Below are 18,984 nucleotides of genomic sequence, written 5' to 3' on the forward strand. Positions count from 1 at the left end.
GTCTTTAAGGTAGCAAAGCTGACAGATTCAAAGTATAAATAAATAAACACACGAAAAATTCAGGAATTTAACGTCTATCATATGTAAATGAAGGAAAAAGTGACTTTATATATACGGTAATTTCATCATTCATGAGAATAAAAATAATTTTGCTTGCTAAGAGATGAGGTAGTACAATGATTACACTTGCTAGAATATGACTTCATCGGTTTGAAAAATGACTTTCGTCATACCAAACACACAATCCTTATCACAAAATTGCATCCTTGGCCTCATTGGACTTACCGCACAATGCTTTATATTTATACTTGCGTAGTCCGAACTCTCAAAATAATGATAGGTGGGTGTCACATCCACCAAAAGTAGTACTATATCTTTTGAGAATTCGACACAAACGCAAATAACATTTTTGAAAAGTCCAAGCAAACTTCCTTTTATTTTCATGAATGTAGTTGCCATAACTTGTAAAGAAACAGAGATCACCATTTCCTTTTTCAGCACAAACGGACACGTTGACCTCAGGGGTTGGCCTGGTGGTAATTGGCTTGAGCCTTGGGGTGCTCCCTTTCAAGGTCTCAAGTTCGAAACCCACTGGGTGCAAACAATTTCTGAGGGCCATCGGACTGGGGTAAAACCCTGAATTACCCGTGGTGCACTTGCGGGAAACTCCTTGCCGAGGGCCTGTGCACCCCCGGGATTAGTCGGGGCTCAAAGAGACCCGGACACCCGGTGCTTAATCAAAAAAAAAAAAAAAAGTTCTAATATAAAATCTGAGTCCTCAGTCAGATCTTACTGATGCACTTGTAAAACAGATGATAAAAACTCCATTCCATAAGAAAAAGTGACACTTTAAGGCAACTAATCAAGCAAAAAAGAAAGCAGCCACAGTATACTCCAATCTTGTCTATGAAGATCAAAGCCCCTACTATAGCTTTTTTCTTTTCCACCACTTTCACCCCCAATTTATTCATAAAACTTGATACTTTTTTTCACTCAAACATCAAGAGTCCCCTGAGATTATAACTCCCTCATATGTTTAGCCATCAAATGATGATGCAATCTTTGACTGGCTCTAGTTTGTAGAGTTTTTCAGCACCCATTCCACCAAGGTTGAAACACCAAAACCAGTGGCGTTTTTCTTCTTATCGCTCCAGACGGGACCAGCTAAGTCGATATGCATCCATTGGACCTTCTCGTCAACAAACTGCAAAACAAAAACCACATGTCAGCTCTCTCGTCTCAGCGATAACAAAAACCACATGTCAGCTCTCTCGTCTCAACGATTTTATCTTCTTTTTTCGTAAAATTGAAACAAAGTAGGACTATCATCTGTAGGTGTGAACAAAGGCCCTTAGCCTTTTATAATGTCTTAAGTTCCCGTCCTTGTCACTTTGCTTTTATTTATGATGTTAGAAGAAATTTTTGGCTCTACTGAACTTAAGTTTGCAACACTGCTAGAACACAAGCTCCAGGTCATTTTTATTCCCATGAAATATGAAACGCTTATGGGTTTCGGGTTCAAGTATATACTTCATGCCCACAAGATTTCATTATGCAGACGCTGCTGAACTTATTGGGTGTACAAAGCACATCTAATAATAAGGCCCCAAGCCAGAATTTTCTTGGAATGACATTGTAAATTCCATATTATGCGGCTTAAGCTGGTTCAGATTAAGTAGGTATTTGGACATAAAAAATGTGATATTCGGAAAAAAGTTGAAAAGGGGTCATTGGAGTGTTTGAACATATATTTAACTTGATAAAAAGTTGAAATTTTACGAGTGGGAAGAAATTCACTTAAAACTAACCACTTTCTCAAACTTGACACATCACCCCCCACCAAAAAAAAAAAAAAAAAAAACAATCCAATGTATAACCAAACGGTGTTTTGTATTTATATTTTTTTGAAATAAAGTGAAATTTGTATGGACAAACGGGAGCTAAATTACATGTCAATCAAAAATAAGAAACTTTTAGAGTGATCAGACAGTCACCTGCTTGAGGAAGAGAGCAGCAGTTATTGCACCGCCTTGACGACCTCCAGTATTCACCATATCGGCCACACCCGATTTCATAGACTCCCAGTAACTATCCTCCATTGGCATCCTCCACAGTTTTTCACCGCTTACCTCCGAAGCAGCAACCACCTCCTTTGCTAGGTCATCGCTAGGTGTAAAAATACCTGTATTTTGTATACAGGATATCCAATAAAGTTTCAGTAGACTACAAATTCAGAGCTTATATATCAGTCAAAGATTCACCATACATCTTTCTTTATTCAACACGTGCATTCAGTGTCCCAATTTTTTAAAGTGCAATCAAAGTAATCAAAAGTGTTATTTCTTAATTTTAGAAAAGAGAGCTTATTTTAGAGAATTGACGTGTTTGACCAAGCTTCTATAAAAATAAGTGCTTTTGAGTAGTCGCAGAAGTTGTTTTTTATAAGCTAAAAAAGCACTTCTCCCCGAAAGTACTTTTGGAACCTTAGATAAGCACAAATCGTTGCTCTAGTATTGACAAAAATGTTTTTCAAATTGATTAGCCAAACATGAATTGCTACTCTCTAAAAGTACTTTTGGAAAACAATTATGATAAAAAAAATACTTTTCAAAATAAACAAATTTTGGAAGCTTGGCCAAACATGCTATAAATGGTAAACCGACACCAAAAACAAGAAGAGGCACAAGTAAATATACCAGCAATTGAAGGTCCAAGAGCAACCACGCAAGCACCAGTTAATGTTGCCAGATCAACTATCTGCATAACAATCAAATGTGTCATCAGCACATATCAAGATGCTGAGTAAGCTTCTGACTACAAGAACATCCGAGAAAACTCTTTTAATAGCTGCGATGTCAAATTTTTGGTTGTTCAGAAAACAAAAACCATAGTTAAAATCTTTTTCCAGATTCATGTCATGTCATGTCAATCTTTCGTAATGATGCCGATGTCTATTAACTATCTAACTACCCAATTATATTGATTCATACAATGACATTGACCAATGAAAGTTCACAAGTTTCCGATTATGCATTCAAGCGGAACCTTTCACTTTTGGGTTGCGAAGTGGTATGGGACAGCGAGGGAAACATATTAAATGCTAAACAGTGTAAAGTGATCTCTGAAAGCGACAGATGCATAATAACAATGTTTAATTAATACCTTTTCTACACCTTGGTTACAGGCATATACCAAAGCATCAGCAAGTGTGAGCCTACCCTCAGCATCAGTATTGTTAACCTATACAATAAGACGAAGCCGCCAACAGAAACCCAAAAAGAGTCAAAATAAAGTGAAATTAGCAAAAACAAAAGCATTATGTAAAGCCGCCAACAGAAACCCAAAAACAGTCAAATAAAGTGAAATTAGCAAAAGCAAAAGCATTAGACTTGCATCATCCTGGTCCTAAACTAATAATTCAACAATCAAATAAAAGAAAAATCCTCTCAAAGATACACTATCTAACAAAGCGTAACGTATCTACTGTGAAAATGTCAATATGATAGTCTGAACCATCCACCTTTTGATGGTTTTATTTTCCGTTGTTTTTGTGGCCACTAAGAAACATGCTTGATACATGATAACTATATAGTATTCGGCTATAAGCTCATAAAATAAATTGACAGATAGGGGACAGTTTTCACTCACTCTAAGCATATAAAATTAAAACATCTCAATTATGCAGAAAAAAGAAAATCTTTCTACAAAATACCCCCTCCGTTTTAATTTGTTTGTCTTAGTTTGACTTAACACGGAGTTTGAGAAAATAAAGACGACTTTTGAATCTTGTGGTCTTAAACTAAAAATATGTATAATGTACTTTAATCTTGTGGTCTTAAGGAACAACTTGACCCATATAAGAACTAGAAAGCTTATATTACAGGTGTTTCGGTACATCCAAACACCCTAATCATATCACCAATATCATAAAAGTAAAACGGATTCAATAGGAACCGACCAAAAAAAATTAAAAGGAGCTTATCGGGTACGGGGAGGGTGAATGAGATCCCATTAGATTAAGTGCTTAACCCCTAAAGGCCCTAAATATGACCTTACCTCAATTGTCTTTCCATTTGAAGCTGTGATAATGTCTCCAGGCCTCATGCCTGTTCCACTTATCATATTCTCACAAGCTGCAACAATGAAATGCACCTGCAAAATAGTAATTAGTTTGGTGAAATGAGAATAACTGAATACGCGCTTTTCGAGTAAATAAGTCGGACATTTTTTTTTCTTGAATGATGATAAAGGACTTACCTCTACTCCAGCAGGCTTTATTTGACCAAGAGCTTTTGCAGCACCTAAAACAGCTGCAGCCCCTCCCATGTCAAACTTCATTAACTCGATCGAACAACCAGGTCCGGTCTTGATGTTGTAGCCGCCACTGTGAACATGAAAAGGGTTGTTCAAGAAGTCATACCATAAGAATAAAAGAAAGTAGCAAAAATAGAAGAAAGGATAATAGCAATTTTGGTCCCTCAATTATTCGTAAATTCTTATTTTGGTCCTTGTAATATATCGTTCAACACATTTAACCTTTAATTAATTAGAAGTGTAATTTTTTGTTTCTTTATGCAGGAATTATGTTATATTTGAACTTAATTGGAATTGTACTACCATCACTATGGTTTATCAATACAAGTTTAACATAGCACATGGGTAATTAAGTGGTGGAACAATTAATAGTTAAGGTAAGTTTGAAAAATATTCACAAGCAAAGGGATTAAGTAGGCGTTCGGCCATAGATCCCAAATATTTTTCACTTTATTTGAAATTTATGGAGTTGGAGTTGAAGATAGAGCTGTATTTGGTTATACTTTAGCAAAGAACATCTGGAATAATTTCATGCTTGAAGGTACTTAAATAACACAACTTCAAAAGTGAAAACTGAGTTGAAACACAGGTTATAAGCTGTTTTCCAAATTTGAAATACAACTTCAAGCTGGATTTGAAATTTTCATGGTCAATCACTGACTTCAAATAAGGTGAAAACTTATTCCCGAAAAAAATGAATATTTTTTATGGCCCACAGGTGCAAAAGTGCACATTTTAATTAATTGAAGGTTAAATGTGCTTAATTAGATATCATAAGCACTAAAATCAGAATTTACCAATAATTAAGGGACCAAAGATGCTATTAAGCCTTAATTCACTTCAGCCAAGTCAGAAATCAATTTTCTATTCCTCCAACAGGTAGTCCTCTCATTTTAGAGAAGATATATTTACCTGTCAAAAGTCAATCCCTTTCCAACCAAGGCTATCTTCTTTTTGATTTCCCCACCAGAAGGCTTATAACATAAATGGATGAAATGAGGAAGATTTGCAGAAGCTTCAGCAACAGCTAAATAGGATCCCATTTTCAATTCTTTGCACTGCTCAACGTCCAAGATGTTTGCAGAAAACACATCGCTATAAGTGGAAGCAATCTTTTTGGCCTCATCAGCAAGTACCGCTGCAGCAGAAAGTCACCATGTTAATAGCTAGCTGACAGTCATGCTAATTGAAGGGAGAGAAAATGATAGTGGTCCTTATGTTTAAGGGTAAGTTTAAAATAGTCCCTTAAGTATGCACTTAGCATTTTTGGTCTTTTAAGTTTGCCAAATATTACCACTTTCTGTTTTCGTCAAATATTTACCAAATTCTGTCATTTAGATTTGACGAGAACTATGAAAATAAAGGAAAATACAAGGAACTCACATATACGAGTACAAGCTTTGTAGTTTCTGCTATTTTTTATTTATTTCTAGAGTTTGGTGCAACTTTTTGAGTGTAATTTTTGCTAATTTTTATATCCTTTTAGTGTTTGGTTTAGTTTTTTTGGGTTGCATATTTTAGGAATTTGATGGGACTTTCTTAGTGTCTATGGTTAAATCTTCTTTTCCATTGTTTCCGTCAAATCTAACGAACATAAATTGTTAAATATTTGACGGACACTAAAGGTGTTTTAACTTTTAGCAAGCTCGAAGGACCAAAATTGTTCAGGATATACTTTAGGGACTATTTTGAACATACCATTAAACATAAAGGAGCATTTTTGTCATTTTCTCATAGAAAGGAACAAGAAGGAAATACATTAAAGATCACTAACCAGGAGTAAGTACATTGGCGGGTGCATTCACGAGCTCTCTGCCGAGTATAACACCTGCACAGACATCTGATGCATGCTTGAGTTGCTTCTCTATCTCGGGTCCAGTTCCCAGTCCAAGAATATCCAAAGATTTCAGCGTTGGTTTCTTTGACTCGGTCTTAAACCTATTATCTTCAAATATCCCCAGCACAGCTCCTATTAACATTAAAGAAAATCAGCCAAGCTTAGTTTCCCAATATGGTTCAATGAATCAATATTATTAAAGGTGATAAGCGCTAAAAAGCTCTAAGGTCCATTGGGGATTTAAGCGGAAAGTGCAAATAAAGCGTGGGCTTTAATGAAGAAAGGCGAAATTGGAGAAAAATACAAATACATGTGTAGTCCAAGACTAATAATTTTAAGCATGAATACCAAATACTCCCTCTTTCCCAATTTATGTGAAGGTATCTGACTGGGCACGGAGTTCAAGAATGAAAGAAATATTTGAAACGTGTGGTCCAAAATAAGCCACAGATACTTGTTTGACTATAAATCATCCCATTAAGTTAATGGGCAAATGGGAAGTTTAAATTTAAATTGTTACTAAATATAGAAAGCTGTCATTCTTTTTGGGACTGACTACAAAGGAAAGAGTGTCACCTATGTTGCTCGGATTCTTCAAAAATGTTGATAGGTGCCTATCGGATCCTCCAAAAGTAGTGCATTTTTGGAGGATCCGACACGGGTACAAACAACAACATACCCAGTATATTCCAACAAGTTTGGGGAGGGTGGGTGTACACAGACCTTACCCCTACCTTTGTGGGTAGTAGAGAGGTTGTTTCCGATGGACCCTCAGCTCAAAAAAATGGTTTTCCAGAAAATGGTTTGAGAGAAACATTTTTGGAGAATCCGAGCAACATAGCTCATTGGCGAGGAAAAATATGCCTTAGAACCTTGATGACGACACTGAAGCGCCCGCTAAGCGAGGTGAGGCGTTCAACATGTTTTGCGCTTTGCTTTAGAGCTTAAGCGCGCCTTTGACAACACTACAATGAAATAAGCGAATATCACGAAATGAATACCAGTTGCAATGGCAGAGGCAGAACTAAGCTTTGATTTTGCAGACAGCCCATCAGTAGAAGCGAGTGCAACAGCAATATTACTAGCCTGAGCAGACTTGGCAGCTGCAGCAACAGCCTCTCCTAAACTATGATAAGCAGCAGTTGATGATGTTGACGAGCCAAGCCCAACTAGAGCAATTCTTTTCGAGCCAAGACCAGGAATCCTAAGTATTGTGGATTGTCCAGACTTTCCGCTAAAATCCTCCTCAGATGAAGCTTCAGATAATAAACCACCTAATTTGGAATCTAGCTTTTGCAATAGCGGATTCTGGAATTTAGAATTCTCATCTCTAGCCGAGTCTTTCTCTGTGGCACCCACTGCAAGTATGTCCCCTTTCCATTCCACCAGATCAATCTCTTTAGCAGCAAATGAAATCTGTCATGTTCCAAGAACAAAGAAAGGATTTGGTGAGGAATAAACACAAGAATCACAAAATAGAGATCACATGAGTCAACGATTGGCTGAATACTAAGAATGGAGCATCAAAGTTATCTACATAGATTCTAAAAGATTGGATATGTTAGGATTATAGTCCCCAAAAAGAATCAACCAATCAACTTTTCTCAATCCCAAACTAGTTGTTATAAGCTATGTGAATCCTTTATATCCATTCAGCTTAATTCAAGCGCATTCTACTCCAAAATGTCAATTTGAATAGTATATAATGGCATATTTGTAACAATTAGGAGATCAAAAGCTTCTTTTTTTTTTTTTTTGTGTGCATGAGATAAAGAAATCGCACGTATAAGAACAGTCATCAGCTACTCAAAATAATCAAACTGAATTCACAAAGATAAAAGTGAGAAAGAATAAAGGTATCTGCATCAGGATGTAAAGTCAACACAAGCAAGAGAAGAAAAAATAACCAAAATCAGTTTTTCGCAGTGAATTCACAACGATAAATATGAGAGTTATAGGTATCTCATATCAGACAAAAATCCCTCAAAGCAAGAGACAAATAACATAAAAAAGAAATCATCTTTTGCACTGAATTCACAAGCATAGAGATGAAAGCATACAGTATCACAAATCACAATCCAAAACCACAACAAACAAGAGAAAAAGAGCAAGAAAAATCAGTCCTTTACACTGAATTCACAAAGATAAACACGAAAGAGTGTTAAAGATTGTAACTCAAATCCACAAAACAAAAGAAAAAAACAAGAGAACAATCAACTATAAATCTATAACTATATCCTAAACTACTGTTCCACAAGAACCAAATCATTGTGCAAAGAATTGATTCTTTGCAAAGAATCAATTCTTTGCACTGAATTCACAAAGATAAACATCAGACTAAAGAGTATCACACATCAGAATCCAAACCCACAAAAAAAATTAAAAGATAAAAACAGTTCTTTCCACTGAATTCATCACAAAGATAACACGAGATTAAAGGGTGTTAAAGATCCTAATTCAAATCCACAAAAGAACAAAACAACTACTACTATCCCAAACTATTGTTCCAAATAAAAATCAAATCTTTATGCAAAAAAATCAGTTCTTTGCACTGAATTCACCAAGATAAACAAGATTAAAGTGTTAAAAATCATAATTTAAATCGACAAAACAAAAATTAAATCAAATCTTTATTCTAACTACTATTGTTCCAAATAAAAATTAAATCTTTATGCAAAAAAATAATACAATCTTTTCACTAATTTCACAAACATAAACACAAGACTAAGGGGTGTTAAAATCATAATTCAAATCCACAAAAGAAAATAAAAAATCAAATCTTTGTTCCAACTACTACTATACCAAGCTATTGCTCCAAATAAAATAAAATCTTTGTGCCAAAAAAGTACAATCTACAAACCTTAGGGGCCTCAATTTGATTAGGCTGTGAATTCAGTTCTTTGCACTGAATTCACAAAGATAAAGATGAAAGTATACAGTATAAACAATAGAAACCAATTCAATACAAGATAATAAAGAACAATAAAAATAAAATCTTTGTGCCAAAAACGTACAATCAACAAACCTTAGGGGCCTCAATTTGATTAATCTGAGCAAGACCAAGAGTAGCACAAAAATGAATATGAGAGTAAAGGGTATCACAAATCAAACAAAAAATAATAAGAAAAATACATTCTTAGCACTAAATTCATAAAAAAAAAGTTCTTTTGCACTAAATTCACAAAAAAAAAACCCATTTTTTGAACTGAATTCACAAAGATAAAGATGAAACTATACAGTATAACAGATCAAAATTGAACCCCACAAAAAAAAAATTAAATACAAGATAATAAAGAACAATAAAAATCAAATCTTGATACCAAAAAGTACAATTTACAAACCTTAGGGGTGTCAATTTGATTAATCTGAGTAAGACCAAGAGTAGCACGAGCAATAGAATGAGCCATACGTTTACTTCTTCTTGAATACAAGGGTGTAACTGAAAAAGATAAAGTCCAGAGTGGACTAGATTTGAATTTAGTAAAACTTTTAGGGTGACAATGAAAAGAAGAAGAAGTTGAAGCTAAAGAAGAAGCAAATGCTGAGGAAACTCTCAAAGCGGCCATTTATTTAGTGGGTGTATATATAGAGAGACCTAAGGTTAGTAGTGAAGTGTTTTGAGTGATAAATTTGAGAAGAAAAAGGATAGATGATATGATGTATTTATTGACGTGTCTTTTGGGGATTTTGCAAAGTGGGCCATGTTATAAATTCTTAAATTTTATGTTTGAAAAAATTACGCGACATGACAAATATTTAACCAGTACTTACCATACATAGGTATAGTGTAAAAAAAAGTAGGTTTAAATCATAGATAGACCCTCAAATTTGTTTATATTTTTCCTTTAGACTCCTCAACTGAGCAGCGTACCATCCGAACCCTCCAAAAAGGTGTTTACTGTGCCATATAGACACATGTCCCTATGCGTGTTGCCCACCTTTTTTAAGGAGCGTGAGAAGCATTTTAAATGCTATTGATGTGGATCCTAGTTGACAAGTGTCAACAGAAAAACATTTAACTAATAAAAAAAAAACTGTTGGGATTTAAAAAAAGGGGATTTATTGTTACACTGTTTAATAAGTACTTATTCTAGAACTTACTAGGGAAAATGAGGTAAAAGGGTTGTTTGAGAGTGGAATGAAGAATAGGGGATTTCTATTTCTTTTTTTTTCCTTTTGTTATAAACATTTAATTAGGGGTTGTTAATTATTTTTTAATTTATACAAAAAACCCTAAGTTTTTTTAATTTACACAAAAACCCAAAAATAAAAATATTTTTTACCAAAAAAAATAAAAAAACCTGTACATTTTTCTCTTCAAAAATACGCAAGCAACTATTAGTTGCTTAAACAACTCCTTGTTGCTTATACAATAACCTTGTATCTCATTAAAACTAAGTAAACAACTAGTAGTTGTTTAAATAAATAAATGTTGCTTATAATAAACAACACGAAGTTGTTTAAGCAACTCATTATTGCTTATACATGAACTCAATTGGAAATTAATTGATTGATCACAAATGAAAATTAACTAATATAAAAACCTTGTTTCTTGTAAAAACTAGTCATTTGATGAGTGATTAAATCCAACTTATTAATTTTATCATCAATTAATTGACTATACTAATAGTTTAAACAAAAATTTACTGATCCAGTGATAATGGAATCAATGTTGTTTGATTATATGAATATTAGAACATCAACTTATTGACTTGATAACAATTAAATGTCAAACGAGTCGTTCAATGAGTTATTAAACCCAACTTATTAATAATATCATAATTGATCGCAAAATTGATTGACTCTACTAATAGTTTAACAATAACTTACTGATCTAGTGATAATGGAATGAATGTTGTTTGATTATATGAATATTTGAACGTCAACGTATTCACTTGATAACAATTAAATGTCAAACGAGTCGTCCAATGAGTGGTTAAACTCAACTTATTAATAATATCACAATTGATCGCAAAATTGATTGACTCTACTAATAGTTTAACAAGAACTTATTGATCTAGTGATAATGGAATCAATGTTGTTTGATTATATGAATATTTGAACGTCAACGTATTCACTTGATAACAATTAAATATCAAATGAGTCGTCCAATGAGTGATTAAACCCAACTTATTAATAATATCACAATTGATCGCAAAATTGATTGACTCTACCAATAGTTTAATAATAACTTACTAATCTAGTGATAATGGAATCAATGTTGTTTGATTATATGAATATTTGAACATCAACGTATTCACTTGATTGTTATCAAGTCAATAAGTTGATGTTCTAATATTCATATAATCAAACAATATTGATTCCATTATCACCGGATCAGTAAATTTTTGTTTAAACTATTAGCATAGTCAATTAATTGATGATAAAATTAATAAGTTGGATTTAATCACTCATCAAATGACTAGTTTTTACAAGAAACAAGGTTTTTATATTAATTAATTTTCATTTGTGATCAATCAATTAATTTCCAATTGAGTTCATGTATAAGCAATAATGAGTTGCTTAAACAACTTCGTGTTGTTTATTATAAGCAACCTTTATTTATTTAAACAACTACTAGTTGTTTACCTAGTTTTAATGAGATACAAGGTTATTGTATAAGCAATAAGAAGTTGTTTAAGCAACCAATAGTTGCTTGCGTATTTTTTAAGAGAAAAACATACAAGTTTTTTTTTTTTTTTGGTAAAAAGTGTTTTTATTTTTGGGTTTTTGTGTAAATTAAAAAAACTTAGGGGTTTCTGTGTAAATTAAAAAAACTTAGGGGGATAGAATCCCTTTTACCTAATTTTTAGAACTTGAGTCCTAAATTCTTAAATAAGTAACTCAAAAGTCTCTTTTAATAAAATGCCCCAACATACTAACTGTTGGTTACACTTTCACCATTATTTCTTTTTTAAACCTTTTATTATTGAATTGCTTATAAACTCACTACCTAGAATTAGATACAGGGTGTAACAAATCGATGAATGAATTTTAAACAGTGTAACAATAACACAGGCGTCGTCAATTTTTTCCGGTGAAGCCGGATTCCACCGCAGCCGCCGGTGTCGCTCCTCTTTTGCTTTATTCAAATACAGCAAATTCGAGCCTTTAATGGACCAAAAAAATCAATATCCATGATTTCTCCATTAATGGACCAAAAAAATCAATATCCATGATTTCTCCATTAATGGACCAAAAAAATCAATAGTCCTTTGAAATAAACACACAAAGAAAGGAAGGAGAGGGGCGGTGGGGGGCTAGTGGAGCAAGAAGAAAAAGAGAGGAAGGAGAGGGGCGGTGGGGGGCTGAAGAAGAGGAGAGGGGTCGGGCGTGGGGGTGGGGGGTGGGGAAGGCGGGGGGAGCTGAAGAAGACGACATATTTTTGTTTTTACTTTTTTTTTTTTTTGTAAAATCCTTTTATTTTTATTTTTTAAAGCTAAAATTCACGTGGCTCCGTCTTATTTGTTATTTTTGCGTGTGAATTACACGCACCATTTGTGTGTTGTTGCATATTTATTTTGTGTTTAAATGACACATTAACAGTTATCTTGAAGGGTTCATATGGTACGACCCTCAATTGGGGGGTTTAAATGAAAAACCAGAACAAGTTCAGCGGTCCATCTATGACTTTGGCCAAAAAAGTATGAAACATAGCTACATTTTTGGATTTTGTAACGAATATTTTAACTTCTTGTCCTCTAGTATTTCACCCATTTCTCTTTCATTCTGATAAATTCAGATATTCAATTTCATTCTGATATTTTTAATTAGCTCAATCTTTTGATATGCTCGTGTCTTGTTCAATCACTTAGTACCAAATCATCAATGCTTATGCGTTTGTGGTCAAGCTTGTTTAAAGTTTTAATATTAATTTATTCTATCTTTGTTTGTTTTGTACCGTTCGTTTCCCTTTGTTATGATTTAAGAGTTGATTTTTTATCTATTTGAAACTCATGCGAATCTATCATATATGTGACCTTTGTGACTACAAAGTATTGGTGGAATTAATTTTCTGATTGATTATCTATTTATTATGATCTATTAAATATATAGCATTTGTATGCTCTCCCTATTATATGAATCATAAAGTATGCAAGTCTTTAATAATAATAATAAAAAAAGGAACATCTCAATGAACGCCATAAAGAACAACGAAAATCAAATCTTTGTGCCAAAAAAGTACGATCAACAACCCTTAGGGGCCTCAATTTGATTAATCTGAGTAAGACCAAATGTAGCACAAAGATGAATATGAGAGTTAAGGGTATCACAAATCAAACAAAAAATAGTAACAAAAATACATTCTTAGCACTAAATTAAAAAAAAAAAAAACAACCATTTTTTGAACTGAATTCACAAACCTTAGGGGTGTCAATTTGATTAATCTGAGTAAAACCAAGAGTAGCACGAGCAACATATGAACAGAATGAGCCCATACGTTTACTTCTTCTTGAATACAAGGGTGTAACTGAAAAAGATAAAGTCCAAATAGGACTAGATTTGAATTTAGTAAAACTTTCAATGAAAAGAAGAAGAATTTTTCTAGATAAAGAAGAAGCAAATGCTGAGGAAACTCTCAAAGCGGCCATTTGTTTTGTGTATATATAGAGAGACCTAAGGTTAGTAGTGAAGTGATAAATTGGAGAATAAATAGGATATGATGTATGCATTGACGTGTCTTTTAAGTTTTTGCAAATTGGGCCATGTTATGTTATAAAAAATTACGAGTGACAAATATTTAGATGGTAATTACATACACAGGTATAGTGTCAAAAAAAAAAAAAACAAAGTAAGAAACATAGGTACACTTTTGGATTGTGTGACTAATAATTTGACTTCTTGTCCTTTAGTGTTTCACTCATTTCTCTTTTTTATTGTCTTTAGTATAGTTTTTATTTTCATCTTCTTTGTCACTTTTACTGTTTCACCCGAAATGAATTATTTGCTTCAAAGATATATGCAAATGTTGAAGCTATCAATTTCGATCTCATATTTTTTTTCTCTTATTTCTTAGAATTTGTGGTTGCTTTTTTTGTTGTATGTTACTTTAGCTGAGTTAGTGATAAATCATACTTATAGATATCGACACCAAAGTGACATAAAGTTTCCTAGCGATTGTCGCATATATAATTTGAAAAATTACATCGTAAATATGAAAAATGGTATTTACGCCTCATAATCGCTAATCTATACTATATTAATCTATATTTATCTACGATGATATTTTATTCTTTAATAATAAGCTTTAACGTCCATTTATTGTAGAGTCTTTTAATGAAGAGCAAAAAGTTTAATCAAACATTATAAATCTGTATTTCAATTTCAATTCTTATTACATATTTAAAAATGAGGGATAATATGCCCAAAAATGTATAATGTTTTGTTAGACTTTTTGCTCTTCATTGAAAGACTCTACAATAAATAAAATTGTCATTTACTAGTTTACTCAAGTTATTAGTTAATTATCTTTATATTAAGCGTTTAATTTTAGGTTTATAAAAATCCCTTATTTATTAGGCAACACCATATGGAGGAGGACTCTACGAGAGTTGTCGTCAATCCTTAAGTCTAAACAGCGCGTGTATGTCTATATGAATTATATTTCTTTCATATGGGTTTGTAGTATTAAAGGATAAATTCTTTAGATGATAGACATAGACTAGCTTAACATTACCTTATTTTTATTTTTATTTTATTTTTAAGATTGCAATATTAAAATAATATGTAATATGTACGTAAAGAATCTTGCAACTAAGCTAAACATCTGAAGCTTATTCTTTTATGTCATCCATTTATTAAAGTAGATAGAATAATTTTACTTTTTCTTTAGTGGAAACATTATTTGGCTCGTCAATATGAAAGTAAAAGAGACATGAGAAATTAGACCGGTTAAAAAAGCTTACTGCACTGTAATTCTTCCTGCTATCCACAATAGTTTTGACCTATCAATTCCATAAAAACATACATGAAGGATAGATTAGAGATATTAAATTTCATATTGATGAGCCAAATAAAGTTTTCACGAAAGAAAAAGTAAAATTATTCTATCTACTTTAATAAATAGAAGAGATAAAATAATAAGCTTCAGATACTTAGCTTAGCTGCAAGGTTCTTCACGTACAGATTACATAGTATTTTAATATAATGCAATCTTAAAAATCAACAACAACAAAAAAAAGAAGTAATGTTAACCTAGTCTACTTCTATCATCCAAAGAATTTATCCTTTATTAATACAAACCTATATGAAAGAGATATACTTCATATAGACACACACGCTCTGCTTAGACTTAGGGATTGACGGCAACTCTTGTAGAGTCATCCTCCATGTGGTATTGCCTAACATATAAGGAATTTTTATAAACCTAAAATGTATGGAAAAAAGTCCTCTATTTTAGGATATAAAATTAAACGCTTAATATAACGATATTAAATAATAACTTGAGTAAAATAGTAAATGACAAATTTATTTATTGTAGAGTCTTTTAATGAAGAATAAAAGTTTAATCAAACATTATACATTTTTTGGGCATATTATGTCTCTTTTTAAATCCGTTTTTCAATTTTCTTAAAAAGATCAATGAACCATAGTAACATAAACTCTCCTAGCGATTGTCGCATATATAATTTGATATTGTCACATGTATAATTTGAAAAATTACACTGTAAATATGAAAAATGATATTTACGCCAACATAATCACTAATAAGTAGATAAAATGACGCAGTACAATATTGTGGCAGATACCAAAAGTAAAAGATATATGAAAGAAATTAGACCAGTTAAAAGAACTTACTGCACTATAATTCTTCCTGCTATCCACAATAGTTTTGACCAATTAATTCCATAAAAACATACATGAAGAATAGATTAGAGACATTAAATTTCATATTGATGAGCCAAACAAAGTTTTCACTAAAGAAAAAGTAAAATTATTCTATCTACTTTAATAAATAAAAAATCATTCTATCTACTTTAATAAATGGAAGACATAAAAATAAGCTTCAAATGTTTAGCTTAGTTGCAAGATTCTTTACGGGCAGATTACATATTATTTTAATATAATGCAATCTTAAAAACCAAAAAAAAATAAAAATGTAATGTCAACCTAGTCTACCTCTATCATCTAAAGAATTTATCCTTCACTACTACACACCCATATGAAAGAGATATACTCTATATAGACACACACGCATTGCTTAAACTTAAGGATTGATGATAACTCTTGTAGAGTCCTCCTCCATGTGTTGCCTAACAAATAAGCGATTTTTATAAACCTAAAAGGTATGGAAAAAGGTCCTCTATTTTAGGATATAAAATTAAATGCTTAATATAAAGCACACATTATATAGATAAGTTAATTGCATAAAATGTATCTCCTCATTTAATTATATACATGCATGAGATTTTAAGGCTTATTGAGGTTAGATTTTCTCTACAACAACAATAACATACCCAGTGTAATCCCACAAGTGGGTCTGGGAGGGTAGAGTGTACGCAGACCTTATCCCTACCTTGGGAGGTATGGAGGCTATTTTCGAAAGACTCTCGGATCAAGAAAAAGTAGGAAAAAAGGTCAGACAAGAATTGGCGAAAGTAAAGAAGCCATGACACAATACTATAAATAAGCATTATGAAGAAACGTAACAATGACTGCAGTAAACTAATACGATAAACAAAGTACAAGAACTAACAAATAGTAGCAGAGAATCGAAGGCAGAAAACTACAAAGATAATACTACACCTACACGAGTCAACTGTCACGACCCAGCTAGGGGCCGTGACGGGTACCCGGGACTAGCCACCGAGCACCACTCGTTCTAATACTCATCTTACTCATTTAATGCCTTTTTACCAATTTTATACACGAATTGTAGGAAAATCATATTTTATATAAAAACATAAATACTTATATACATTTGCCTCTCGGCCATCAAAATAACATATACATAATAATAACATCTTGCGAGACCATCTGACCCACACTGCGTATCTACGAGCCTCTACTGACATACTAAACATATAGACGGAACAAGACTCCGTCATGCCCAAAATATGCATATATACCAAAAGAAGAACCATAAGCACCTCCGAACAATGGAGTGCTCTCGATCAGTTGACAGCTACTAAGGGTCTGGACCAAGCTCACCTTCCTGTCTACCTGTGGGCATGAACACAACGTCCAAAGAAAACGGACGTCAGTACGAACATTGTACTGAGTATGAGAGGCATAAACAATGAAGAAAGACAGTGATAATATAATGTGAACATCAATATGAAACATCTGAATCTGAATGACAATCATAAAAGAAGTAATGCATGCTGTCTTACTCATACTCATCATAATCTCATATATGCATAATATGCAAGCTGCCCGTCCATATCGGAACGGTGTAATAATCAATAACATTAGCCCGCGTCCAGGCCTCCCGCGTCCGGGGTACCATCTCATGCCGCCCACTAGTGGTGTCTGCCCATGCCAAAAGGTCATGGTGTATCCGTATAGCTGCCCGCCTTGGCGGTGACTGCCCGGCCAACTAGGCGCGGTGTAATATGATCATGACATGCTCATAAAAAAATACTTGTAATAATATGCTTATCATAGTACATGCATAAGACTCAAGATCAACTATACTCTATCGGGGTGACGTACGGTCGTGATCCCCCGATTTCATTATGGAGCAATTATTGACATTCTGCCTCACCTTGAAGGAATTAGTACATAAGGTGAGTGTAAGCAATAAATAGCATCATTATCAATATGGCATCATCATATCATATCTCTTATCTTATATAAACATTTATGGACTTAGGCTTCTAGCTTTCCGGAAAATAGGAACTCATGAAGAGGAAAAGAACTTATGCTATAGGATTCATGTCATTTGAAAGAAAGGACTAGCCTCACATACCTTTGTCGTTTAGCTATGTTATCGTTCACTTGCTCTCCTCCAATGTCACGTCGTTACCTTAACGGGAGAATTCATATTAACATTAGTTAATAGATTATAAGGACGCGTCGTAAATTCTAGAGAAAATTGGGCAGCATTTCCCCTGTAAACTTAACAATCCTCGAAATTCCAACTTAGCCAAACATCAATCAAAATACCAACAACAACAATACCAACAATTTCATATCAAACTAGACTTAAATCCATTCTTAAATTACTCCCAAAACAGCCCAATATACATTCGGATGTCAATGCTTGTATACACTTCTTTATTTCCGTATATCCATAATATAACAACAACAACTACAGCCAATCCCCCGATATTCCAGCCTACAAAACAGTCCATAACGACCATAAAACAGTCCCCAAAATATCATTGCAAAACAGCCACAAATATTATACCAAACAGCTCCAAAATATAGTCACAAAACAGCCACAAAAATTACATAAAACAGCCCCAAAATTTTGTCATAAAACAGCCACGAAAATTATATAAAACAGCCCCAAAATATTGTCAATAAACAGTCACGAAAATTACATAAAACAGCCCCAAATATCGGCACAAAACAGCCCCAAATATCGGCACAAAACAGCCCGGTATACGCTTTGTATACAATATCTTTATACGCTTTATTCTCCCAAATTCAAGAACAACAACTTATCAACAACTTCAACAACAATGTCAACAATTATTATACATCATAATTCAGCTAATTCCATCCATTTAATCCACCTAAAACAACCCCTTAATCCATAAATCCCAACAAAACAACAAACGAGTTTATAATGCTATTTTCTCCGTTCTAATCCGTTAAAACTCTAAATAAACTTGCTAACAATGAAAAATGGACCTTAATCTTACCTTAATTATGCAACAACCACT

General features: G+C 33.2%; 1 protein-coding gene across 2 annotated transcripts; it reads right to left on the reverse strand.

Moving 5' to 3' along the window:
• Window positions 1-801: 801 nt before the first annotated feature.
• Window positions 802-13,782, reverse strand: LOC132637006 (leucine aminopeptidase 2, chloroplastic). 2 transcript variants are annotated; one of them, XM_060354130.1, is made up of 10 exons: window positions 13,516-13,782; window positions 7,153-7,567; window positions 6,089-6,283; window positions 5,227-5,452; window positions 4,258-4,384; window positions 4,057-4,152; window positions 3,163-3,240; window positions 2,697-2,757; window positions 1,995-2,182; window positions 802-1,204 (listed from the first exon to the last, which is right to left on the reverse strand). In XM_060354130.1, exons 1-10 carry the CDS (start codon window positions 13,741-13,743, stop codon window positions 1,073-1,075), a joined length of 1,746 nt encoding a protein of 581 aa, XP_060210113.1. In that variant the 5' UTR covers window positions 13,744-13,782; the 3' UTR covers window positions 802-1,072. The 2 variants fall into 2 exon arrangements, with proteins under 2 accessions (XP_060210113.1, XP_060210114.1); XM_060354131.1 differs by lacking the exon at window positions 13,516-13,782 and adding an exon at window positions 9,493-9,774.
• Between the last annotated feature and the right edge of the window lie 5,202 nt (window positions 13,783-18,984).

Source organism: Lycium barbarum, chromosome 4, assembly GCF_019175385.1.
Source record: "Lycium barbarum isolate Lr01 chromosome 4, ASM1917538v2, whole genome shotgun sequence".
Classification (NCBI taxonomy): domain Eukaryota; kingdom Viridiplantae; phylum Streptophyta; class Magnoliopsida; order Solanales; family Solanaceae; genus Lycium; species Lycium barbarum.

Coding starts and splice junctions, on each gene's coding strand:
- LOC132637006 (XM_060354130.1), bottom strand. CDS start 13,743: ATGGCCGCTTTGAGAGTTTCCTCAGCATTTGCTTCTTCTTTATCTAGA. Junction 4,153..4,257: donor TAAAGCCTGCTGGAGTAGAG/GTAAGTCCTTTA, acceptor ACTATTTTGCAG/GTGCATTTCATTGTTGCAGC. Junction 1,205..1,994: donor CTGCTCTCTTCCTCAAGCAG/GTGACTGTCTGA, acceptor TTTGTTTTGCAG/TTTGTTGACGAGAAGGTCCA.